The sequence below is a fragment of the Apium graveolens genome, chromosome 1, assembly GCF_009905375.1.
Source record: "Apium graveolens cultivar Ventura chromosome 1, ASM990537v1, whole genome shotgun sequence".
In the NCBI taxonomy this organism is placed as follows: domain Eukaryota; kingdom Viridiplantae; phylum Streptophyta; class Magnoliopsida; order Apiales; family Apiaceae; genus Apium; species Apium graveolens.
In genome coordinates, this window is record NC_133647.1 from 184,965,663 (window position 1) to 184,992,585 (window position 26,923).

The 26,923-nt window shown below is 35.0% G+C and overlaps 2 protein-coding genes across 3 annotated transcripts; one reads left to right on the forward strand and one right to left on the reverse strand.

Annotated features, from left to right (window-relative positions):
- Positions 1 to 20,294: 20,294 nt before the first annotated feature.
- On the forward strand, positions 20,295 to 24,272 carry LOC141673294 (protein LONGIFOLIA 1-like). 2 transcript variants are annotated; one of them, XM_074480030.1, is made up of 4 exons: positions 20,295 to 20,698; positions 20,841 to 22,205; positions 22,363 to 22,555; positions 23,463 to 24,272. In XM_074480030.1, exons 1-4 carry the CDS (start codon positions 20,552 to 20,554, stop codon positions 24,041 to 24,043), a joined length of 2,286 nt encoding a protein of 761 aa, XP_074336131.1. In that variant the 5' UTR covers positions 20,295 to 20,551; the 3' UTR covers positions 24,044 to 24,272. The 2 variants fall into 2 exon arrangements, with proteins under 2 accessions (XP_074336131.1, XP_074336137.1); XM_074480036.1 differs by having other exon boundaries at positions 20,844 to 22,205.
- A 1,176-nt stretch (positions 24,273 to 25,448) lies between these two features.
- Positions 25,449 to 26,314, reverse strand: LOC141722896 (blue copper protein 1b-like). Its single transcript, XM_074525065.1, has 2 exons — positions 26,027 to 26,314; positions 25,449 to 25,929 (listed from the first exon to the last, which is right to left on the reverse strand). Exons 1-2 carry the CDS (start codon positions 26,181 to 26,183, stop codon positions 25,571 to 25,573), a joined length of 516 nt encoding a protein of 171 aa, XP_074381166.1. The 5' UTR covers positions 26,184 to 26,314; the 3' UTR covers positions 25,449 to 25,570.
- Between the last annotated feature and the right edge of the window lie 609 nt (positions 26,315 to 26,923).

Genomic DNA, 26,923 nt, shown 5'->3' on the forward strand with positions numbered 1-26,923 from the left:
CCGCAGTAGTCCAAAGGACCAAGGATATAATAGATCTAATCAGAGGACGGCTGGTAGTAGCCCAAGATGGACATAAGAAGTATGTTGATTTGACACGAAAGAACAAAGAATAGGAAGTAGGGGACCTAGTGTTGTTAAAGGTATCCCCTTGGAAACCCTTGGAAAGGATTGATGAGATTCGGAAAGAAAGGAAAGTTAAGTCCACAATTTGTCGGACCCTTGGATATATTAAGAAGTATTGGGAAGTTAGAATATGAGCTAGCCTTACCCCAGAACATGTAGCAAGTCATAACGTGTTTCACGTATCAATGTTAAGGAAGTGTAATTCGGATGACAGATAAATAGGGGCATATGAGCGCATATACATGCAACCCGACGTAACCTATATGGAGCAACCAGGAAGGGTTGTAGAGTGAAAAGGGAACAAGTGCTTAGGAGAAGGGTTATCAAACTATTCAGAGTTTGATGGAAGAACCACAATGTGGGAAAATTTACTTGAGAGTTAGAAAGTGTAATGCTAAGAAAGTATCCCTATTCATTTTCTATCTGATTCCGGGACGGAATCCTTTTAAGGAGGGGAGACTGTAATAACCCCAAATTTTGGAATTTTTTTAAACCCTTATGAATAGTGATTTTGCTGATTATGCTGAATAAGAAAACTTTTCATACCACACTATGTAGGGGTTCTTTTATTGATCTTCTGAGATATTATTAGTACTCTATGTGGTATATAAGTATATGTAAAGATTGTCAGAATCCAAATCCGAACACTTTGATTTTTCCCGAAAATCCACCAGATACCGAAATAATTGAGTATAAAGTAACATGATTAAAAGGATTTAAATTCAAGGATTATAAGAGAGGATCATAAAAGGAATATAAAATATTGAGAAAGGTTTAGGGGAACCCAAGTAATAAGATCCCGGGTATGATCTCTCAAACGATAAACGAGAACGAAAGCTAAGCGAACCGTAAAACAGATAACGACCATTAGCCAAGTAATTAAGCACTAATCAGATGGGATTAGTGGGTTGTGACATCATCCAACCATAAGGTTTGGACAAGTTTCCTTGTGATGATGTAATGGAGGTGATGTCATCACTTTATTAAAGTTAAAGGAAGATATTTACCAAGGATTAATCCTAGCCAAGCAAATCATTTCACAAACTTTAGAATTCAAGAATCAAGCAAGCTTTCTTCTTCTCCCCACCTAAACTCTTTGGTTGGTTTTCTTCAAAAACCAAATCTTAGCTTCTCTTGCTCTAAAATCACAAGGTAATTACCATAGCTTCCTTACCTACTAGTGAATGCATGGTAGAAGTTTGGAAGCCAAATTCCATTCTTAACCTAGGCAAAAAAATCATCAAAAGTGATGATGAATAGTAACTTTCAAGAACTAATGTTAGTTTTCTTCATTTTTATGAAATGTTAAGGTTATACAAGCAAGGATCAAGGTTCTTTTAGGCATTCAAAGCTCTTGGGTTGTGTTAGGAAGCTTCAAGGAGGTATAAACAACTTTCACCTTTAACTTATAGTTTGAACTTTGAGTTTTGATGAGTTTATGGATGGATTAATGTATATATAGAAATATCCATGTATGTATAGCAAGATCCATGTATGTTAGATAGTTTGGTTGGATTTGTGGTGATTTTGGATATGAATCTTGGTTAATGGTTAATGAATCTTAAGTTATGGTTAGTAGATCATGTTTGTGGTTGAATGAGTTGGAAAACCTTGAGATTATGGACTGACTTTGCCTTGATCTAAATTGTGTTTGATGTATTGTTGATGGTTGGGTGGTTTGTAGTGAATTGGTAAGGAATTGGAGTGGTATAAATATTGGTAATCGCGTAAACATAGCCGTCGTAATGCCTGATTTACCTTAGACTGCTTTTGTTCTTAACATCAGAACCCTTGAACTCACTGCTAGGTTTTGACCATTGCCATGATTAGATAGTTCATGTTACGAGCTTTGTTTTGATATGTGGTTCGTTGGATTCCGATGAACGGTTTAGGAGAAACGGCCGTTTTAAGTAACGACATTTCGCGAACGAACCCTTACCCCTCGCCTTACTTTGAAACCTTGGTAAAGGACCTTAAATGACTAATTGGAGTATGAAACATTTATGATAAGTGGATTAGGTATTTGGTAAGACACTCTCGAAAGAATCGGCTTAAAACTCGTAATGGTTAATTTATTAAAAATGGTGGAGCCGAGGGTACTCGAGCGACTTAAGAGAACCAGTAAGCGCAAAACGAGCGTTAAAGTCTAATTTGGTTAAAGTATAGATTTACAAGTGACTTTGGTTTAATTCCAACTTACTTGTTGTTTATAGGTTACCAGACTCGTCCCGAGCCATTGTAACCCCCAGTCGCTCAGGCAAGTTTTCTACCCGTTATACTGTTGTTGTGATGTATATATGTATATGCATGATCTTGCGATAAATGCATATTTGTTATTAGCAAATTCTTGCGATATATTGTAGCATGTGATATGGTATATATGCATGCCTGTTTCATATTCTTGAATTATATATCTGTTGGTTAAAATGCTTATAGTTGCATAATACCTATGCTAGAGATAAGCGGTATTCGAGTTTACCCTTAGTATAGGGGATCAAAAGGTGAACATATTTCTAAACCGGGAGTCGATGTTCCCGAGTATAATATATATATTTTTATATATATATGGTTATAGTTTTCAAAACTATTAATCGCATAAGGTTTATTCGATAACTTTAACTTTATTATATTTAATGAATATTTATTTAATGAATATTATTTGAATATTCATTCGAGGGCTTATGACTCTTTTATATTATTTAATGAATATTATTTGAATATTCATTTGAGGATGTATGACTCCTTTATTTTTATTTAATGAATATTATTTATAATATTCATTCGAGGTATTATGACTCCGCTTATTACTGAAATATATTCTTTATTTTATTAAAGAATGAGGTGTCAATAATCAAACTTATTTTCGATTATTCAAATAAAGATAGTACTTTCATATAAGTATATCTTTGGTTATTTAATACTCGTTTCAAGTATAAGTTTTAATACTTCTACTTCAATTATTTTTATAAGGATTATCTTTATGAGAATATTATTTAAATAATAATATTCAGGCATTTTCTAAATATACTGGGGACTGATTTACTTCATTAAATCAGCTTTACTCCAAACACTCTTTAAAGTGTTTTCGAGTCTTCAAAATAATTTTTAAAAGTTAGAGCGGATCCCAAAACTCATTTTTTTATATTTAAGATCTTCCTTTTAAGGGGATTTAAATACTCGCTCAAAACCTGAGGGATCCGGCTCTGTGGTGTATTTTATATTCGCAACAAGGTTGCAGTTTTGGTAAATGAATTGATTACTTACCCAACGTTCGGGAAGTAAGTCCATCTATTGAGTCGGCATAAGCAACATGGGCTCAGTGGGCGTCCATGATAGTGTAAGTGGCTCAGTGGGAGTCCATCAAATGCATAAGTGGCTGAGTGGCAGTCCAGCATAAGGTCCTATTACGACCAGGGTGATGACCAGTGGGGAATTCGTCCATCTACTAGTAGAAAAGGTTACTTATTGGTATCTTTGCCTGATCAGCAAGATATCAGGTTTATGCCAAAATTCTTTTCCTTTCCAAATTTATTGGATATTGCAATTCTGTTCATACTTTACATGACAGAGGTTTTCAGGAAATGTATAAAGAAGATGTATATGTGGATATATATATATATCAGAACTTAATGAAGTATATCATAACTTCATTTCCTTTAATAATATTTCAAAGGTTTAATCTATTCAAATCTTGTCTGGTAGTCTCATCTGTGTGATGAACTGTTGAAAGCTCATTATACTTTGAACAGTGGTAGTTCAAGTAGCTTTATAAATGATATAAGTATAGTGAAGTATTTGGTAACTTCATCCCTTGTTTTTTTCTTATATCTAGTAAATAATTATCTTACACTTGATAAAAGATTCTAGTAAGTATCCATTTAGATACTTATATTATTGTTATCACTACATATTATCTTGCGAGCTGTAAGGCTCACTCTTGCTTTATTTCTTCATCACACAACAACAGTTAGGAAAGATGGCCAGACTCCAGCAGACCCAGCGCAAGCGCGTGGGAAGCGTCCCGCGTCTTCCCGATGATGTTGTAGCTGCTATAGCTGCAGAGGTAGATCTATTGTAGATCAGACCATCTACTTTTGAGAATTAATTATGTATAATTATAACTTGTGACAGATAATGGCAATTAACTGTAAATTTATCAAGTAATCATTTTGGGTTGTAATAACTTTTAAATTGTGGATTCAAAGACTTGTACTTAATTGAATTTCATCTCTGAGACTATAACGGGTTGTGGTGTGTGTTAGTGTGGGGTCACAACATAAGGTTGTTTATTATTAATTAAGTGAAGTGATATTGTGGAAAGAAAGACCGTGACGACCCGGATCCCCGACCCCGGATCTGGGGGTGTTACACAACATCCCTCCAAAACACACTACAACAGTCCCAACACCTCAAGTTCTTCCAATTTATGTTATTCTCATCATGAATTTAAACTATACTTAATTCCTTTAACAAATCAACAAGATTCAACATTCATTTCACTACCACTCCAACCCAAACTCTAAACAAACAAGCTTCATGCTTCACATATACTATATCAATCATAACCATTCCTAAATACTCAAAACTAAAGCTAGGGTTTGAGTTTATACCTTCTTGAAGCTTCTTAACACAACACAAGAGCTTTGAATGCCTAAAGAACCTTGATCCTTGCTTGTTTAACCTTAAACTTTCATAAAATTCAAGAAAACTAAAGTTATTTTTTTTGAAAGTTACTATTCACCATCTTCTTCCTTGAATTATTGGAAGAGATTGTGAAGGAACTTGAAGCTTAAACTCATGGGATAGCTATATCTATGCATAAGGAGTACTAGATAATTAACTTACCAATTAAGGAAGCTTAGAACTTGAATTTTGAAATTCTTCTTCTTGAAAATGGGGAAAAGCCGAGAGCAAGCTTGGAAGAAAGAGAGATTTTTGTGTTTGTGATTTGTTTAGCTTAGCTTGGTTGGTTTTGTTTTGATTTTTGGTTAATTACCTTATTAACCTTATATTTGTGTGGTTATAAACCAACCACACCTCCTCCTTCCCTATGTCATGCTTGCATCACCTTATTGTGTCATCATCTCTTACTTGCCCTCTCCTTATTGGTTGGATGACCTCATCATCCCTAACCTCCTTGATTAAATTCCTAATTGTTTGCCTAATGATCGCTGATCTGTTATACGGTTCGCTTAACTTTCGTTTTCGTTTATCGTTTGAGGGATCATACCCGGGATCTTATTACTGGGGTTTCCTTAACCTTTCTCAATACATTATAATCCTTTTATGATCCTCTCTTAAAATCCTTTAATTTAAATCCTTTCTATCCCGTTACCTTATACTCAATTCTTTCTGTATCTAGTGGATTTCCGGGAAAAATCAAAGTGTTCGGAATTGGATTTTGACGATCTTTACATACACTTATATACCATATAGAGTACTAATAAAATCTCAGAATATCAATCAAAGAACCCCTACATAGTGTGGCAAGAAAAGTTTCTTTATTCAGCATAATCAACAAAACACTATTCATAAGGGTTACAAGAAAGTTCAAAATTTTGGGGTTATTACAGTCTCCCCTCCTTAAAAGGATTCCGTCCCGGAATCAGATAGAAAATGAATAGGGATACTCTCTTAGCATTGCACTTTCTAACTCTCGAGTAAATTTTCCCACATTGTGGTCCTACCACCAAACTCTGCCTAATTTGATAACCCTTCTCCTAAGCACTTGTTCCTTTTCACTCTATAACCTTTCCTGCTTGCTCCATATAGGTTACGTCGGGTTGCATGTCTATGCGCTCATATGCCCCTATTTATCTGGCATCCGAATTACACTTCCTTAACATTGATACGTGGAACACGTTATGAACTTGCTACAGGTTCGGGGGTAGGGCTAGCTCATAGGCTAACTTCCCAATATGTCTTAATATATCCAAGGGTCCAACAATTCGTGGACTTAAACTTTTCTTTTTTTCCAACCCTCATCAATTCTTTTCAAGGGAATACTTTTAACAATACAAGGTTCCCTCCTTCATACTCTTTGTCCTTTCATTGTCAAATCAGCATACTTCTTATGTCCATCTTGGGCTACTCCCAGCCATCCTCTGATTAGATCTATTATATCCCTGGTCCTTTGGACTACTGCGGGTCCGAGCATCTTGCGCTCTACAGCTTCATCCTAACATAAGGGAGATCGACATTGTCTTCCCTCAAGGATCTCATATGGCGACATCTCGATAATTACATATGATCTATTGTCGTAAGAAAACTCAATCCGTGTTAAGTGATCATTCCAATTTCTTTCAAGTCTATTGCACAGACTCTCATTATAGCTTTTAGCATTAGAGCTTTTGCTTCTCAATACCCATTATTTTCCGGTTCGTAATCGCTACTACCTTCCGTTCCTAATATTGTACTGGTTATACTTTTTCTCGTTAGCGTTCTATAACCTTTAATAATCACGTCAACCTTAGTATCACGAACGCGTTAGAATCGGAATACCACCGTACTGATACTACTTCCTTTAGCTGCTTCCATCTTCGAAAGCTTGATCCATCATATAGAAGTAAAGGAATTTGTTGAGAGATCACTATGATCATGAACACTTGTTCTATTGCATAGTTAGTACAGAAGGTGGCCAACCTTTAGTACTTGACAAGCAATTAAACAACATGTGGTATCCTACTAGGCTTCTATCACACAGATAGATAGTCATTCGGCAATACTTCCCCTTCTGGAAGGGTTGTTCTTCTCAGCTTATATGAAATGAAAAGAAGAGAAAATAATGAATTGAAGAGAATTGTATATATGAAAAAAAAATATACTGTCACAAAATATCTGGCTTGGAACCTACCTCTGAATTATAGAGGTTTGTCATAGGAGAACAAAATATATGTGTATATATATCAACATCAAGTATTATCACATCGCATTTCGCATGCTTAAATATTTTTGCTATCCCGTCCATCATTCTATGGACCCATGCTCTTCCTCGATCTTATACCCAATCACCTTTGAAACTCCCTCGATATCGAAAATCGAATCTGGGATCTCATTCTAGACATCATCGTTATTAGAATTCTATGCTTGCATCGCAACCTTCCTCGTATAGTGATACGACTCTCTATTGATAAGAAGCAATAAATATTCAATAGGTAGATACTCTACTTAATTAGTCTATCAATGATAACTTATACACTACCACGACCCGATTAGTGGTATTCAATCTCAACATCCATTCCAATACAACTCTCACGGTTGTAATCAGCTCATTACTCGCAGAATCATTGCTACATTACTATGGTCCACCACTGACCTACTGTCGTCATTCACTTTCCATGAAATCTTAATATCTAACCATGCGGAGTCCATACATGTCGTATAGAATACTTCTAAGGAGTTAACATAACCACCAATCATAATTCATGAAGAACACTCCAAACTCTGACGTACTTTCATGACATGAAGCATATAAAATTGCAGAAGAGTTTCAATCAAAGCACCGATAGCAGGTTAATACCATTCTTAATCATATGTCTTCCATAGAAGACTTAACTCAAAGGTTTGTTTAGTCCTTTTTGAAATATGGTCCTGGATTATTCTCAAGATAGTACCTTCTGAGATAGATAGCCCGCTCATGGCGATTACACGAATTAAACCTTTACCAACTACTATTACGGTTGGGTATTGCACAGTCATCAGAAGGAATGTCAATCTTCCAAACCATAATACAACCTGCATAGCTTTAACCATCATCACTGTATTCCTTTGGCACAAGCGCCTATAATTATCCTCTTACCTTTAAAGTGTCGGCCACCTCTTTGGCCTTTCCTGATAGTAAAATTTCCTTACAGTTAATGTCATTTTAACCACCTCCAAATAAATTTTCTACCTCATTTCAATCACTGCTTATGTGAAGATATTTTCCTTAAAATCTGATGAGTAAAAAAAAAATATCACCATTTTTCCATAAGTTATTGCCTCAGTCTTTAGAGGTTAATCACTGTCACGACTGACTCTCAATCATAATTAGAACATCTTTTATCTTAAGTCCTAATTGCCCTGAACAATTTCGACCATTACTGGTTCGATCCATACCTTCTCGTGGTTTAACACGTGCCTCATTTAGCATCAATATAATTACGTCATATTTCCTTTATCAACATTTCTATTCTTGAGAATTTTGAATATTACCTTTCTCCTTGTAAAACCTCTAAGGTTATCCTTGAATCGTTCCTCATGTATTCCCTAGATACAGGGCATATCAAGATACCATTTATTAATACCAGAATCATTGTCTATATACTTCTGAAAAATTTCTCCACTGGTCCTTAAAGGTTGTTATTACCTTTATCCTTTCCAATTCATACTGTCAAAACTCATGATGTCCCTATTAAGGGCGAAATGCCAACCTTTATACATTCCCCTAGGATTCATCTCAAGTTATCGAGGTTCTATCCTTACTTCTACCTTTAAAAAGGTACATGCATCCTTCCATGGATAGATCAAGTCATATATCCTTGATAGATTATCTTATTCAATTATTCCCACCTCGATAGCATATGCCTAATTTTCACAATAACACATGTATTCAAAATGAGGTCAATCGATATGGCCTCCAAAAGATAACAACGGTTATCCGCTTTTCTTGCCTAATTTGGTAACGATAACAAGGATGTTCTGGAAGATATTCGTCGTGTTCAACGCGAACTTCTTCTTAATAATTCCTTATTTACTTTTGTTGTTTATCTCAACAGTCATCTCAATGTTGGGATATCTTTCATATCTGGCGTCTCCCTTTTCTGGGTATCAAGCCACCGGTCTTACACTTCATATTCTTGAAGGTCACTTCCTTCATCCAATTTTCCTAATTTCTTACTTCCTTGTCTCCTCAGTCTATCCGCGTCTTATTATTTATCCTTCGAACTATCTCAAGGTTTCCTCGAATCCTCCCAACTTACAGGGGATAAATATATGTATCTCTTCTGCCTTCCACCATCAATTTTAACTCATGGTGAATCACCCTCATCCTGACGATTACATACTTTTCTATTTCTATTGCTACGAGTCTTTAGGGTTTCCTCATACCCCAGTCCTTTATCATTCCTCACACTCTACTGCCTTTATATTCCTTTCCACTTCAGTTTCTTTTTATTTTCCTTTCTATTATCATTATTTCATGAACCAACACAACATAAGTATTGATTTCAAACATCCCGTCATTCTAGATTCGTGCCCTCAGAACGAATCTTGACAACTTTTACAACTTAGATTCATAATTCATCATACTCGTCTGCCTTTGCTCTGGCTCTAAAGCTTTTATAATATCTCCATAACCTTGGAAAGTACTTTCCTGAAAACAATTGACTGAACTTAAATCAGTTTATTATAATCTCTTGTTTCGTGCCTTCCTTGGCCTTTCACCAGCGAGTGGTCTCTCTCTTAGGAGGGTAAGTGACAAAAACAGTCTTTTGTGGTTCGTCAATCATTTAGAATCTCAAATGATTCCTCTATTTCCTTTAGCCAGACTCTTGCCTCGACTGGGCCCGCTTATTCCTTGGAACTATGAGAGCTTAGCGAATTAGAGGTCCTGAAAGAATTTCCCACTACATTGTTTCCCTCAAGGTGGTGGTTGGGAATAAAGTATAAGTTCTGTTTAGACAGGTCCATGAATTTCCGTATAGGAGTACCGTCTCGGGTCTCCTGATCTCGCTCGACTTCTGTTTTCTCAGTCTAAATATTTCTTCCTACTCCCCATAATTGGGGTCATCTTTTAATTTAAACTCCCCATTTTCCATTTTAATATATTCTGGGTTCCTTATATCTTAATTGTGACCTCCCTGATTATCACATTCAAGATTTGCCTCTAATCTTATTCCTTGTGAGGGCATATTAGTTGGAAAAATTTTGAGAATCTCTGGATATTTGTCTTACTTACTTTGCTTAAGTCTTTCCCTCGTTCAGTCCTTGCACGATTGCAAATTATGAATTCTCAAGTTCGATAAACTTCATGACACTCTCTTAAGTGTTAATAGAGCAATTAACAATGTGATCTTATCACAAACAAACTGATCTGAACTGAAATTAACGAATATATACATAACCATTTGTTCGAGGGTACAACAACTGAACACATTAAAGAGAATTACATCATTTGATCTGATCGCTTCTATCCCAAAAGTACTACCATAGATAATCATCTAGTCATTAAAACTAATCATCCATAACTTAGGCTAATCCTCCAAAAGCGGTGCTGCATGAAATTCTTGTCAGATTGCTCAGACTCTGCACACTATCATGGATCAAGAAATGCGGGCACGCACAATATCCCTAACCTGCTCCATTAAAGCGGTGATGAGGTCTAAGATAGTTACAAGTAGAGCTGGATCAATCTGACCCTCAAGATGGCCTCTAGCTGTAACACGGGTGGTAGCCTCAATCCTTTCCATGCTATACGCTAATCCTGCCGAAAGTACTCCGCCCTCAATCCTTGGTGCAGTAAGTCGGTCCAACAGATCACTTCTAACATTACGGGCCTCAGACAGGCTACCCAAAGTCATGTAATAATCGGCGATAAGAGAAGCCTGAGTGGTTGCATCTAGTAGTCCATGGGGTGCAGGTGGTGCAGGCCCAGGAGATCCAAATGGATATCCAAGCACGGTATCAGGTGACAATGGTGCAGGAGATAAAGGTGGCATTTCCTCAGTAGGTGCTGGGCTCTGTACAGGGGAGGGAACATGAATTGGTGGAACCTCATGGATGTCTTCAGGAACCTCGGGAAGAGGGTCTGATACTGGTATAATTGGTGTCGTGGAAGGCCCACTCCTTCTGCCCTCATTAACCTTTGTGCCCTTGGTAACTCTTCATCCTCTAGTGCCACCCTCGCGGCCATTCTTGCTCTGGTAGTCGCCCTGACTATGGTCATCAATTCCTCAACGGTCCTCTCTTCATTCTCGTCAGGATCCTCCACGAGATCCTCCTCGGCAACAATCTCTTCTGGGATAACATCCTCAACCGCAACATTCTTAATATGAATCTCATCCGATCCCTCGTTAGGGTACTCTATCAGATTAACAATTTGATCTCCAACATGTAATAAAACATCATCATGCTGATGCTCCTGAACCTCAGGGTTCGGTGCCCCGCTGCCCTATACGAGAACAAACTATGTTACTATCACGATATTTATAAGGATTCCCATAAGGGTTTTAACTGTCAGTACTACGTTAGGTAGTCCGACTATGAACTTGGCAAGAGTTCTTATTATCTTAGTGAACTTATTATCTTAACGTCACATCATCTCAGAGGTTTATAACGCTTCGCTCTGATACCATTTCTGTAACACCCCCAAATCCGGGGTCGGGGATCCGGGTTGTCACGAGTTCTATTTCCCTTAATAACACCCAATCTTAATAAATAATCAACTACTCTGTACTGTGACCCCACAATAAACACACAAACCACAAGTTATAGTCTCAGAGATGAATATCCAAAAATAATCACAAGTCGTTTTATTCCAAAATTATATGCCAATACACCTTAAAAGGGTTTCTGAATAAATTTACATTTCTTTGCCATTACTACAATTAATAAAGATACATAAGTCTGGTACATCAAAAGTTGAAAGCCTAGCCTATTGGTAGTTCCTACATCAGCTACAGCGACATCCACGCCTATAGGAAACTGCGGAACGTTTCCTAATCGCTTGCGAATCGGGAGCTTGGTCTCGTTCATCTCTTCTATCTGTTGTTGTGTGATGAAAGAAGAAAGCAAGGGTGAGCAACAAGCCCACCAAAATAATATGTATAATGATTAACAATATATAAGCCTTCTCATAGTACTCATGAAAGTCTTGGTCAAAAGAAATGAACCAAGTTTGATATCTTAATGCGATGAAGTCGCAAAATATTCAGTATATGTACATATATACTTTTCACAATCTTTGAAATCCTCTGACGTGTATAATATACACAGAGTTCCAGTTTATAACTGTATAAAAATATCGTTGGAAGGTGATCTCATATATCTAACCTTGTCTCAACGTTTTTCCGAAAATCTTTGATATGCACAAGATAATCATTTACTAGATATAAGTTTAAAAGATGAAGTTACAAGATACTCCAATATACTTATATCCGAATACTACTTGAACTACCACCGTTCAAGTTATAATCAATTTCAAAAGTTCATCACCCAGATGAGACTACAAGATAAGACTTGAATAGATTCAATCCTTGAAATATCATTATAAATAATGAAGTTACGAGATGCTTCATTAAGTCCCGATATATAAATATATTTATATATATCTCCCATACATTTCCTGAAAACCTCTGTCATGTAAAGTATGAACAGAGTTGCAATATTCCATAAATTTGGAAAGGAAAAGAATTTTGGCATAAACCCGATATCTTGCTGATCAGGCAAAGATACCAATAAGTAACCTTTTCTACTAGTAGATGGATGAATCCTCCACCGGTCATCACCCTGGCCACATAAGGACCTTGTGCTGGACCGCCACCCGGCCTCTTACGCGTTAATGGACTGCCACCCAGCCACTTACACTTTGATAGACCGTACCCCGGCATGTCGCTTATGTCGACTCAATTAGATGGGCTTACTTCCCGAACGTTGGGTAAGTAATCAATTTATTTGTTTTCTCAAAACAGCAACCACGTTGCGAATGTAAAATACACCACAGAGCTGGATCCCCCAGATTTTGAGCGAGTATTTAAATCCCCTTTGAAAGGAAGATCTTAAATATAAAAATGAGTTTTGGGGTCCACTCTAACTTTAAGAATCATTCTGAAGACTCGAAAACATTTTTAAGAATATTTGGAGTACTGCTGATTTATTAGAATAAATCAGTCCCGATATATTATAAATATCTGAATATTATTATTTAAATAATATTCTCATAAAGATAATCCTTATTAAAAATATTCGAAGTAGAAGTTTTAAAACTCATACTTGAAATGGATATTAAATAACCAAAGATATACTTATATGAAAGTACTATCTTTATTTGAATAATTGAAAATAAGTTTGATTATCGAAACTTTATTCTTTAATAAAATAAAGAATATTATTAAATAATAAGCGGAGTCATAATACCTCGAATGAATATTATAAATAATATTCATTAAATAAAATAATCGGAGTCTTACATCCTCAAATGAATATCCAAATAATATTCATTAAATAATATAAACTGAGTCATAAGCCCTCGAATGAATATTCGAAATAATATTCAATTAATAAAATAAACTGAGTCATAAGCCCTCGAATGAATATTCGAAATAATATTCATTAAATAATATAAAGTTATCGAATAAACCTTATTCGATTAATAGTTTTTTTTAAAAAAAACTATTCATATATATATATATATATATATATATATATATATTATACTCGGGAGCCTCGCCTCCCGGTTTTAGAAAAAGTTCACCTTTTGCTCCCCTATACTAAGGGTATACGCAAATATCGCTTATCTCTTGCATATGTATTATGCAACTAATAAACATTTGAACCAACAGATATATAATTTAAGAATATGAAACAGGCATGCATATATACCATATCACATGCTACAATATATCGCAAGAATTTGCTGATAACAAATATACATTTATCGCAAGATCATGCATATACACATATATATATATCACAACAACAGTATAACGGGTAGAAAACTTGCCTGAGTGACTGGGGGTAATAAAAGGCCTGGGACGAGTCTGGCAACCTATAAACAACATATAAGTCGCAATTAAACCAAAGTCGCTTATGAATCTATACTGTAACCACTCTAGACTCTAATGCTCGCTTTGCGCTTAACGTTTCACTTAAGTCGCTCGAGTACCCTCGGCTCCACCATTTTTAATAAATTAACCATTAAGAGTTTTAAGGCGATTCTTTCGCGAGTGCCTTACCAACTGCCTATTACACTTTAAATAAATGTTTCATACTCTAATTAGTCATTTAGGGTCTTTAGCCAATGTTTCAAAGTAAGGCGAGGGGTAATGGTTTGTTCGCGAAACGCCGTTACTTAAAACGGTCGTTTCTCCTAAACCGTACATCAGAATCAAACGAACCACATATCGAAACGAAGCTCATAACATGAAATATCTAAACATGGCAATGGTCAATACCTAGTAGGGAGTTCTCGGGTCCTAATGTTATGAACAAAAGCAGTCTAAAGTAAATCGGACATTACGACGGCTATGTTTACGCGATTTCCCAATTTTATACCATCTCAAATCGACCACCAATCAATCCCAATTCATTCATACAACCAACATCCCTCCAAAACACACTACAACAGTCCCAACACCTCAAGTTCTTCCAATTTATGTTATTCTCATCATGAATTTAAACTATACTTAATTCCTTTAACAAATCAACAAGATTCAACATTCATTTCACTACCACTCCATCCCAAACTCTAAACAAACAAGCTTCATGCTTCACATATACTATATCAATCATAACCATTCCTAAATACTCAAAACTAAAGCTAGGGTTTGGAGTTTATACCTTCTTGAAGCTTCTTAACACAACACAAGAGCTTTGAATGCCTAAAGAACCTTGATCCTTGCTTGTTTAACCTTAAACTTTCATAAAATTCAAGAAAACTAAAGTTATTTTTTTTGAAAGTTACTATTCACCATCTTCTTCCTTGAATTATTGGAAGAGATTGTGAAGGAACTTGAAGCTTAAACTCATGGGATAGCTATATCTATGCATAAGGAGTACTAGATAATTAACTTACCAATTAAGGAAGCTTGGAACTTGAATTTTGAAATTCTTCTTCTTGAAAATGGGGAAAAGCCGAGAGCAAGCTTGGAAGAAAGAGAGATTTTTGTGTTTGTGATTTGTTTAGATTAGCTTGGTTGGTTTTGTTTTGATTTTTGGTTAATTACCTTATTAACCTTATATTTGTGTGGTTATAAACCAACCACACCTCCTCCTTCCCTATGTCATGCTTGCATCACCTTATTGTGTCATCATCTCTTACTTGCCCTCTCCTTATTGGTTGGATGACCTCATCATCCCTAACCTCCTTGATTAACTTCCTAATTGTTTGTCTAATGACCGCTGATCTGTTATACGGTTCGCTTAACTTTCGTTTTCGTTTATCGTTTGAGGGATCATACCCGGGATCTTATTACTGGGGTTTCCTTAACCTTTCTCAATACATTATAATCCTTTTATGATCCTCTCTTAAAATCCTTTAATTTAAATCCTTTTTATCCTGTTACCTTATACTCAATTATTTGCGTATCTAGTGGATTTCCGGGAAAAATCAAAGTGTTCGGAATTGGATTCTGACGATCTTTACATACACTTATATACCATATAGAGTACTAATAAAATCTCAGAATATCAATCAAAGAACCCCTACATAGTGTGGCAAGAAAAGTTTCTTTATTCAACATAATCAGCAAAACACTATTCATAAGGGTTACAAGAAAGTTTAAAATTTTGGGGTTATTACATTAATAATCTCTCACTGCATTACCCATATGACGGAACTGAGGAGATAGTGATTGGCGATGGTATTGGGCTTCCTATAACGCATACTGGTTCAACTCTTCTTTCAACCTCATCTCATAATTTATCTCTTTCTAATGTTTTATGTGTGCCTAATATGCAACGAAACATCATTTCGATTTCACAGCTTTGTAAAGACAATAATCTTCTCATTGAATTCTCATCTAATTATTTTCATGTGAAGGATCGTCTTACGGGGGCACCTATTCTTTCAGGACCAACTAGAAATGGAATTTATGAATGGCCATCTTCATCTCCCCTTGTAGCCTTTTCAAGCATCAAAGTCCCTGCTATTGACTGGCATCATCGTCTTGGCCATCCATCAATTCCCGTCCTCAAAAATCTTGTTTCATCTTTTCAGCTTGGTATTAAGGATGATTTTTTCTTTAATTGTAATGCATGTCAATATAATAAGAGCCACAAGCTGCCCTTTAATAAAAATACCCTGGTTTCTCATTCACCTCTGGAGCTTCTTTATACAGATTTATGGACTTCTCCTGTTTTCTCTCTTGATAGTTTCAAATATTATGTGATATTTGTCGATCATTTCACTCGATACATTTGGTTTTACCCACTCAAAAAAAATCAGATACGAAAGAAGTCTTTGTTAGGTTTAAAGCGATAGTTGAAAAATATTTTTAAAAACCAATCAAGACTGTATATTCAGACAATGGAGGAGAATATCAAGGTTTATCCAATTATCTTACTATTAATGGTGTTTGTCATCTTACATCTTCGCCTCACACTCCTGAGCACAATGGCTTCGCAGAACGTCGCCATAGACATATAGTAGAGACTGGCCTCGCTCTGCTTTCTCATGCTAAATTACCACTCGAATTCTGGTCTTTAGCTTTTACTACAACATCATATCTCATAAATCGGTTACCAACCCCTACCTTGTCAAATAATTCTCTATTTTACTGCCTATTCGGTGTCCCTCCGAACTATCTCAAACTTCAGAGTTTTGGTTGTCCCTGTTATCCATTATTGCCTCCTTATGCTCAACACAAACTTGATTATAGATCATTACCGTGTATATTTGTTGGGTACTCTGCCACTCAAAATGCGTACTATTGTCTTGAGCCAACTACTCATAAGATCTATACATCACGTCATGTTCGGTTTGTAGAATCTCAGTTTCCATACCATATGTTATCTTCCACCATCCCCGTTACTTCCTATCCCAATTCATATAGTTGGTGCTCTATAACTCTTCCATTCATATCTTCCACTTCTAATTTGGTTCCTGACCAGGTGCCTAGTGCTCTAATTTCTACCACACAATCATTATCAACTACACCTAATCAACATAAGTCTTTCAGCAACTCTTACAAAAACTCCTTTTAATTCAAAGACTTGAATTTTAGGAGGCACATTTATATATACACATCAATCACCTATTCAAACTGAAAACGAAGTCTCTATTTTGATTTAATGGGTTTTCTAATGTGTGCCCAAGCGCACACAATAAGCATTAACTCCCATGAGTTTGGTGCATTTTGATTGATACTCTAATCATTAATTCCACCAATAAAAATACACCAAATTCATAAAATTTAGTGTTTATTGCGTGCACTTGGACACATATTAGAAAGACCGTTGATTTAAAGTACAATGCTTTGATTTATGAGCCGAATTGGAATAAATCTGATTTGACTCGCTTGCAAAAGTAAATTTTTTTTGAATAAATCCTGTCACCGATTCTAAAAGTCTCAGTTGGAAAGATCATGTATACAATTATTACTAGCAAAAATATACACACGCAAGTTATGCAGATCGATGATTCTGATTTTATTTTCATGTCTGCAAACATTTATGAAAATTTATCGGGGTTCACGTTAGCAGAGAAGTTGTCATTAGATCCAAATTTGTAGCAACCCGAGTTTCTAAGTCCAAAAAAACAAGGCTCAAGCGCATCTCGTGAATCGTGTTAAGTGACTTGCAGACTCCCCTCTCATCATCTTTTTATAACTCTCACGTTAAATTTCTTCACCTGTTTCCCACTTCTGCTCACCTACCGAATGACTTTAAAAGTTTAATAAACCAGAGTTAAAACGCCATCAATCGGTCCAAATTTACCTAACTCTGTCTATTTCCCCGTTCTAATTTAGACAAGCGAATATTGTCGCCTAAATTTAGATCGACAATATTCATTGGCCTAAATCATTTTAATAATAAAATATTAACTTTTTATGTTTTATATATTTGTTAATTTGTTGATTGAATATTAATATTAATTATATTTTTTAATTTTCACTTATTTATATAATAATTATTTAACAAAATTTTTTTAAACACCGTGAATTGTTTTAATTCAAATTAATAATACATTAAATATAAAATAAAGATTACACTTGATAAAAATTAATTGAAAATACAACTTATACAAAAGTATAATATGAACTTAAACATCGATTTAATCAAATAAATTTTTTCTTAATCCTCCAAGATAATCATAATATTGCTTATAATCATGATTATTTTGTGATTCTTAATCTTCATCTTCCGAGCCAAATTAAATACTTCAGGTCCAATTGAATAATAGGTTTGTGAATTAGTATCAACTCATTAAAACAATAATATATTAATAGTTGAAAGAATAAAATATTGATATATGAATTTGGACCAAATTTTAGACCGAACCGTTGGAACAGAGAGTCGATCGAAATTTAGGCTAAGATTTAGGCTAAACCCTTGGCCACTCTTGGAGTTGTCCTAAAAAATTTGATTTTATTTCAATTATGTACTATTCGAGTGACAATTTTTATTACGTAAAGTATAAAGTACAACCAATATTTCGTAAATTCCATTTTAAATATATTAGTTAACAGAGAAAATTTAACGCAAGTCGACAACGATCAATTTTCTAAAATTTTAAAACATTAAAAATTTGATCATAGAAAGTGCTATCAACACTTTATAATTTGCACTATATTTAAGACTTAATTGCGGGAATGTGAACTGAAATATAATTTTTTTATACAAAAATGGCTAAGTTATAATAATAGGCGCCCGCATAACTTAAATTTAATTTTTCAAGCACTCGATTGCATTCCGTTAGTTGTATAAGACGGACCTTACTTTTGAAGGGGCAAAATTGTAATAAAGTTATTTTACCTTATAATGTGATACAATCAGAATTGTGTGTATATATAATGACATATATAACTAAATGCTAACATTCAAGAATCAAATTAGCACCCCTAATCATACTATTTAACCCAACTCATTTGATTGTATCAAAACATTTATTTAAAACCTATGTATACCAAAAAAATTCAGGTAGATTTAAATTGCTCCAATTAAATATGGTCGAAGGGAAGGGGGATGTTGGTGGTTCGGGTTGGTTGGTGTTTCCTTTATTTTCAAGGAAGTGTATTGAGGGGTGTTGGGGTGGTGTAGTTGCAGAGGGCAGGAGAGGGTCCTGGAGTCTTTTATTTTTGACACAAATCGACTTTTATTCTTTGTAAATTTTATTTTCTTTTTAGTTATAATTTATCCAATCGTCTATTTATTTTATAAAATAAAAATATTTTTTAAACGATTTGTAAATTATATTAAAAATTTATTAAGTTACGTTAAATTAAGTAAAATAATTTATATTTATTTTTAATTTTAGAAAAACTACAAACTACTAAGTAAAATACTAAGACAAATTGACCTATATTCTCTATAAACTTTATTTATTTATAAATTATATTAAAAATTTATTAACTATTTTTTGCAAGTACGAATTTAATATTTGATATTAATATATTAATTTTAATTCGTGTTTCGCACAAATTATGAATAATTCTCTATAAATATTAATTCGATATTTTTAATCTCGGGCTAGAGTTTCGCACGGGTTATCAACAATTTATACTAACAAGGAAACCTTGTTTAGATTTCAAATCTTATTACTCACTAGAAAATTATACAACTATTTTTAAAATTTTATATAATAAAATTTCAACTGACAAAAATCAACTTCTTCTCTCTGTAAATTTTATTTTCCTTTAATTTTTATTTGTTGTTGAGCATCCAAGCGTCAGTTTGCTTTAAATAATCGTATTAGTAAGTTATATAAGTAAATAATTAGGTGCATGCATAACTATAAATATACGGTGAAATTTTAGAGTTACATTTAACTTCGATTTTTTTTAACTACATAATTTAACATCATTTTATATATTATATTTAGATCTATATTTTGCATATATTATGAGTTTCAATTTTACGCAAATAATAATATGATACTATTTTTTTCAATTTCAGACACGGGTTACCAACTAGTATATACATAGAGCTGAAATTATATCAAATAAGTAGCTAAACTCATTATTTTCCAATTTTAACCCTTCAAAATTAACATCCCTTTGAGTCATGTGACGAAATGCAATCGGGTGCTTAAAAAATTAAACTTAAGTCATGCGGTGCCTATTATAACATGTCAATCATTTTTGTGCAAAAAATTTATAACTCGTACATCTCCCTACAATTAAGTCTAAATCTTATTTAACAATGCAACCATGACGTGACAATGGTATATTCATAAACATCTCCGAGGTCTACGTTTAAACTTTCGCAATTCAAGGAGCTTACTCCCTCTGACACCAGGACCATCCTCCCCTCACTATCTATGACGTCCGCAAATCTAACCATTCAATTATTTTCTTGCATGTCATTTTCTGAGTTTCAAGCGCACCAAAATATTAAATAAATCTTACCAAACGCATAACTTCAGCCTAGCCAATATCACTCGCTTTATTATACCCTGAATTATACAAAGTGGCAGTTCGGCAGATTAAACTGTTGTATCCGCAAATGTAATATCAAGATTGTCAAACAACTGTGTGCACATTTTAAGATATATAACTAGATAGATCATCGAGAAATGACGACGAGTGTAGCGCATGAACATAATATGCACAAGAAGATTGAGAAACAAATGGGATGTATGTCCGGTTTTCTTCAGATTTTCGACCGACAACATTTACTATCCGGCAAACGCTTACATACCAAGCGCCTTCCTGCACCTAAGGTTCGAATTATTTCATGTACTTTCGTTTCATTAATATTGTATATGTATAACTTTTTATTATACATTGAGACAAAAGACAAACGAGCAACAAGTTGCGTACTTGCTTTGTTAACTTTGTTTTTCTATAATTTGAATTGTTTAGCAGGGTGATGATGTTTTGCTTAAAACGGAGAAGTTGAATAAATCTCCGGTGAATTCTAAAGATAAGTTAACTAAGTCGCCACAAGTGACCCGATCAATGACATTTCCGATACTAGATATTTATAAACAATCATCAACAGAGCCACGTTCGCAGGCAGCGGATTCTTCATTGCCGGTAGAAATGCCGCCAAAGTCACCTCTTCCTCTGCCATTATTCGACGTCAGTGAAGGCAGGAGAAACTCATGGAAATTTTCTCCAAGACTCTCACTGGACAGTAGAGCAACATTTGATGCATCTAATGGAAGCCTTTACCAGAAACAGTTCCAAACAAATTCATCGGATTTATCCGGCAATCGTATTCTTTGTGATAAGTCCGATCGTGGCATGGATAATGGAAGTAGGAGATCAACAAGTGTCATTGCGAAACTAATGGGAATTGAACAAATGCCTGATTCAAAATCTGAGCCAGTAGCTAAGAAAGCCGAGCTACGAAGATCTGCATCCGAGTCTAGAGTTTCTCCTGATATATTTCAATCTCGAATATTTGAGAATAATCACAATGACACTGTGAAGGTGAAGCAGCAAAATCATGTAATTACAAGTAATGTTATTAGAGAAAATTATGTTGATAAATCGCGAAGAGGTGGTTCAAACCGAGGCCTTAAATCTCCACAGCAACGCAAAAGCTTCTTCAATTCTGCGGATATCTTTCCTGAACCAACACAGAATGTGTCAATTTATGGAGAGATTGAACGTAGGTTGAAAATGAGAGGAATCGACGAACCTTCAAAGGATTTAGAAACACTGAAGCAAATTCTCGAAGCTATGCAACTTAAAGGACTTCTGCATTCTAGTCCAACACCACAAATCAGGCACAAGAACATTGTTTATGATCGTAATTGTGTACATTCTTCTGAAGCTCAATCCCCGATTGTTTTGATGAAGCCTTTGAATCGACAAATAATAAAAGAATCACCGCCTTCAAATATCAATTCAAACGTTGGTAATCGTCTAGGTGCTTCATCAGTGAGTCCAAGGCGTCAACGGCAAAGCATTGATCGAAATGTGAATAGTCCAGTCAGAACTAGAAATTCAAGTTCTCCTACTAGAACTGAGATCAATGCAAGGAGTTCAAACTCTAGATCTAATTCACCAGCGAAGTCAAAACGATTAACAGTTGAAACTCAACGACGAGGTAATGAATCTGTTGATTCACGGAGACTTTCACCAAGAATTTCTCCGAGAAGGAATGTAGCAGATCAAGCAGTCACAAATCCATCTCAAATAATCAGGAGACCAATAGAATATGAATTTTCATCATTCATTTCTGAAAGTAGTGTTGCTACACCTCAAACTGATACGGAGGTATTTTAATTTCAATGTTATTGCTAATACTAGTTTTTTTCTGGATGTTGATATTTTATTTTCCCTAAATTAGTGTTAATAGTTCACGTTGTGTGTGTAAAATTTGCAAGTTGGATTTTTAGTTGTTTGTTTAGCTAATTAGTTCTAATTTGTGTAGAAATTTATAGCAACCGAATACAAGGAAGGAAGGACATTGCTGGATAGATGTGATAAGCTGTTGAATAGCATAGCAGAGATGAATGCGGGAGAGTCACAACCGAGTCCCGTATCAGTGCTTGATTCGTCGTATTACAAGGATGACTCGTCGTTGTCTCCTTCACCTGTAATTAAAGGACACATTAGTTTTCCAGGTACAGAAAGCAGCTACTATCACTATCACATTTAACTCCATTGTTTTCATGTTAGCTAGATTTTGTTTACTTGTTCTGGTGTTATCTGAATCAGTTTAGTCTGAATTGACTGTAGTGTACCTTACCACTTTTAGCCTTTTGTTTTCCTAGACCATATATTGCATCTCTGCTGTCACTTTCAGATATACAATAATTGTTTTGAATACTACAAGTTTGGTTTTTGTAATTTATCAGAAATGGATAGGTAGATGTTTGTAGGGTAAGATATAAGAGCCCCTGAAGAGTAAAATCCAAAAGAAGGTGAAGGATGAACTAATATAAAAAGGGCGCTGGTCCCCCATCAGCGAATGTAGGCAAACCATCTGTCAGCATAAATTTCCGCGGACAGATGGTTACAATCATCGATGGCGAGGGACCAAGACCCATATAAAAAAGAGTAGATTTACACATTCATAATGTTTACAGAATTGCAAATTAAGGCCAAACAGTTTTTATTTTGTTGCTCATTTAATCTTCTTGTTAGATGGTCAATTAATTTGTTTTAATTCAATCTTTACACTCGTAAACCAATTTTTTTGCTAAATATTGTAAATCATTTAACTATTATTAACATAATTTCTATAAAAAAGAATTATATGTTGCATACCCTACTTATTTTTACAAAAATTCTAGTTTTTCAGTCATATATGAAAAAATTCCAATGTTTCTATTTTTGTTTTTGATACTATGTGAGAAAATGTATATGTGATTTCTATTGCTGAAGCAAATAGAAGGTCCTATTAGCTTTACTAATTTGAAATTATAAACTTGTTATGTCTGGATAAAGTCAAGTACTTGCAGTTCTCCAATTTACAAGCTTTCCTGTAATTATGTATTTTAATATTCTTTTTGTTGTTGGATGAAGCAGTCGAACTAGAAGAATTGGGGAGCCCTGGAATCTCACCTGTCCTGTTAGATTGTGAGGATGATATTAATGACTCTGATTTCATATATATCTCCAAGGTCATTAAAGCTTGGAAGTTAGCCCCAGAAGAAGCTGATGATCATATCTTCTTACAGCTTGAAAAGCAGCCTTATATGAAAAACAATGACACCTCCAAAGTGTCAAAGCTCCAAAGAAGACTTATTTTTGATACTATCACAGAAATTATGAAGCAAAAAAGAAATTTTCCACCATGGAAAGCATTCACGAATAAAAACCGGAACACTTCACAGCTGTTAGTGCAACATATATGGTCTGAATTTCAAAGAATTAGAGAGCAAGAATCATCAGATGATCTCTTTGAAGTAATTTGTGGAGTTTTGAAGAAGGACCTGGCCGGAGACGCAATCAACGGATGGGGAGATTGTTCTTCAGAGATGTCAGAAGCTGTATTGGATATTGAACGCTTAATTTTCAAGGATTTAGTTGGGGAATCAATCCGAGATCTAGTAGAATTAGCAGCCAAAAGCACATGCTTGGCTCCGCGTAGGAAGTTAGTGTTCTAAAGTTTTAAAAATGTAGAGGAAAAATGATAGACTACTATCAACTTTCGGCCCCTTATATTTGTCTCTGCTTCTGTTTTTCTTTAGGTAATTAGTTTTTTTACCAATCAAATTAGTTAGCCTGATTTTTATGTTGAAGTAATTATTTGACTTTAAATGTGGAATTTCTGCAGTAAAATTTATTTGAAATCCACAGAATCACAAGTCATTCGAATGGTCTTTGAATTGCAGACTCGGATTGTGAATCAGTTGACCTCTTGGTCCTCTTAATCTTGCTATAGGTTCTTTGAATAGGTCCTAATTGTGAATACTTTTAGAGTGAGTCGAGTTGATTGATTTATTTCACCATCAATGCCTTCTGACAGGAGTTGAAGCTCGTCCTGGAGAGTTAATTTTTTTTTCTCCTTATCCATCATTCTCTACGCATAACTTTCCCCATCGAACTTTAGCAATTTTCTTAGCTTGTTTGTTGAGGAAGCTTGGGTCCATTAGGAATTTTGACAAACTTTTTATGCTGGAGGCGGTTCTGAATCATGGACGGGAACCTCTGAATATGAGGGTTTCCCATCATCGACAGTGCCCTGCTTGTTTTAAACTTCAATTTCTGTGGACTGTGATGCATGGCGGTCACCTTATAGATATGTACTTTATGGGCACATTGGACTAAATATGGGATCTGAACGTATTTTTGATGAGCTCCTTTGCTAGTAGGTTCAAAATTTGATCCTCGTCCATTTGGCTGGAGAAAGAAGTGTTGAGGAAAATACTTAAAGGTTTTCTGCCATGATAACTCCGATCATACGCCTCCTACGGCCAATGGTTAACTTGACATCTTGTAGACTGTAAACTTGATATCTAGACTTGGCCTATGACCTTTAGTGAGATAGGTCCAGTGACCTTACAGAATAAGCATCCGCAGTGGCAATAACAACAATAGCAGTTGCAGACTAACATATCAGATAAGACAATCTCTTGGTCTTTGTTCCTCTCTATCTTTGCTTTAGGAACAGAGGTCTCATGGTTAAAACAGGCACAAGCAGATTGTTTCATTTTAATTACTAGAAACTCATATCAAGCCCGTAAGCTTATCTTCGTTTTATACATAATTACATATACATATGCATCATGCATGTGTATAATTTGTGGGTCGGGAGTGTCAAGAATTAATGTTCAGAAAAGAAGGCATTTCATTATCTGAGCAAATTTAATTTACTAGATTGTGCTTAGTTACACAATTCTGGATTTTGGATTCTGATAATGTACTTGTGTATTGTTTGATAATATAGTTCAATAAATATACAGAAGTATATTAATTACCAAGTTTTATACTAGGGAACTTCGACATACTAAATCTAGGTTTGATGGAAAGACATAAATAGCAACTTTATATTTTCAAGTTTGAAATAGTAAGAAGTCAAAATAATGGAGAATACAAGAAGTAAAAGTAGTTATTCTTATTTTTGGTAGTTAATCAACAATGATGCCTGAAACAACCTATACAACACTCTTATGAACTTCATAAATGTAATTTTAAACAGCAGTGACAAAGAAAATAGCTAGCGCCATCGCCAGTATTGATTGAAAAGAAGCAAGTACAACCCCGTTTGCTGATCCTGTGGCAGGTAAAGCTTGAGTAGGAGCACCAAAACTTTGCGAAGGAGAAGCACCTGGAGACATTGCCACAGCGTTCACAACAATGAACAATTTTTGCCCTCCAGAAGCACAATGTTGGCCTACACCACAAATGTACCACTTTCTCCCTGGAGTCGCAAGCACAATCGTGTCATTTCCAGAAATTAAAGCTTCCGATAAAGCAGGTTTGATGCAATTCTGGAATCCAGTTCCATTAACTTTGAACACATTATGAGATCCAACAGGATAGCTAAATACTGCACAAATGATCGCAATAAAACAAATTAGTACATCAGCATGAAACTGCTCATATTACCACAGTGCTTCTAAAATAAGAGTTGATGATTGACTTACTAAGCTTGTCTCCGACATAAAATTCTTTGTCCTCTGCCCACGTCTGATAATCGAAATTAATAGTCCACCCTGTGTGATCTCCCACCATAAAATCTTTGGCGGAAATGAGCACTGGGAGAGCAATGGCTAAAAGGATGAGGATATGCTTAGAAGCCATTGCAATGTAAATATTTAACAAGTATATGAGTTGGAGACTTGGAGTGTGTTTAAAAGAGAAGATGCATTCTTCCTTGTATAGGTTTCAGTTTCTTGCATTGCTTTCTTATTTCAAGTCAAATCAAAGCTTAAAACAAAAGACTCCACAAAATCTTGATAACCGGCTTTTGCCGATTGTATGAACATTAAGTTATATTCAATTTTTGTACTTGTTTTCGGTTATAGTAAGTATCGATTTTACTTAATCCGTGTTTTTGTAGTTTAGTAGATGATGGTTCTGAAGACTGACGTGTGGTTTGCATAACATCTTTTCTTCAGCATCCCTTTTGCTTCATTCGGCTTATTAGCTGTGTATTCTAAAATTTGAAAGTCCCTGTCGTTCGTTGGAGCTACCTTATCTTTCTTATGTACCTTTCGGTGATTAATTGAATTATCGGTGATTATATATTTTTTATAATGCATTAATGGATGATCGGTGATTATATATTTTTTATAGTTCATTAATGCATAATAATTAATATTAACAATTTAGTAGTTTGAAAGTTAGTAACTGTTATATATAAATTGGATATAAATTTATAATCCACTAAAATTAGTTACATAGAAATCAAGTAGAGGAGATTATGAAGGTGTTACGCCCAGATTCTTTCGTATGGATGAACAGGCTTCGATCTCCATGAAGGTAGCTTCTGCTTAGACCTGAAAGTGAAGAGAATGCGAGGGTTTGTACCCCCGATTCAC

What these genes read in the sequence shown, in the direction of transcription:
- LOC141673294 (XM_074480030.1), top strand. Translation starts at nt 20,552, where the DNA reads ATGACGACGAGTGTAGCGCATGAACATAATATGCACAAGAAGATTGAG. An exon ending in CACCTCAAACTGATACGGAG is followed by an intron (nt 22,206 to 22,362) that starts GTATTTTAATTT and finishes TAATTTGTGTAG; the next exon opens with AAATTTATAGCAACCGAATA. An exon ending in AGGACACATTAGTTTTCCAG is followed by an intron (nt 22,556 to 23,462) that starts GTACAGAAAGCA and finishes TGGATGAAGCAG; the next exon opens with TCGAACTAGAAGAATTGGGG.
- LOC141722896 (XM_074525065.1), bottom strand. Translation starts at nt 26,183, where the DNA reads ATGGCTTCTAAGCATATCCTCATCCTTTTAGCCATTGCTCTCCCAGTG. An exon ending in TTATGTCGGAGACAAGCTTA is followed by an intron (nt 25,930 to 26,026) that starts GTAAGTCAATCA and finishes TCATTTGTGCAG; the next exon opens with TATTTAGCTATCCTGTTGGA.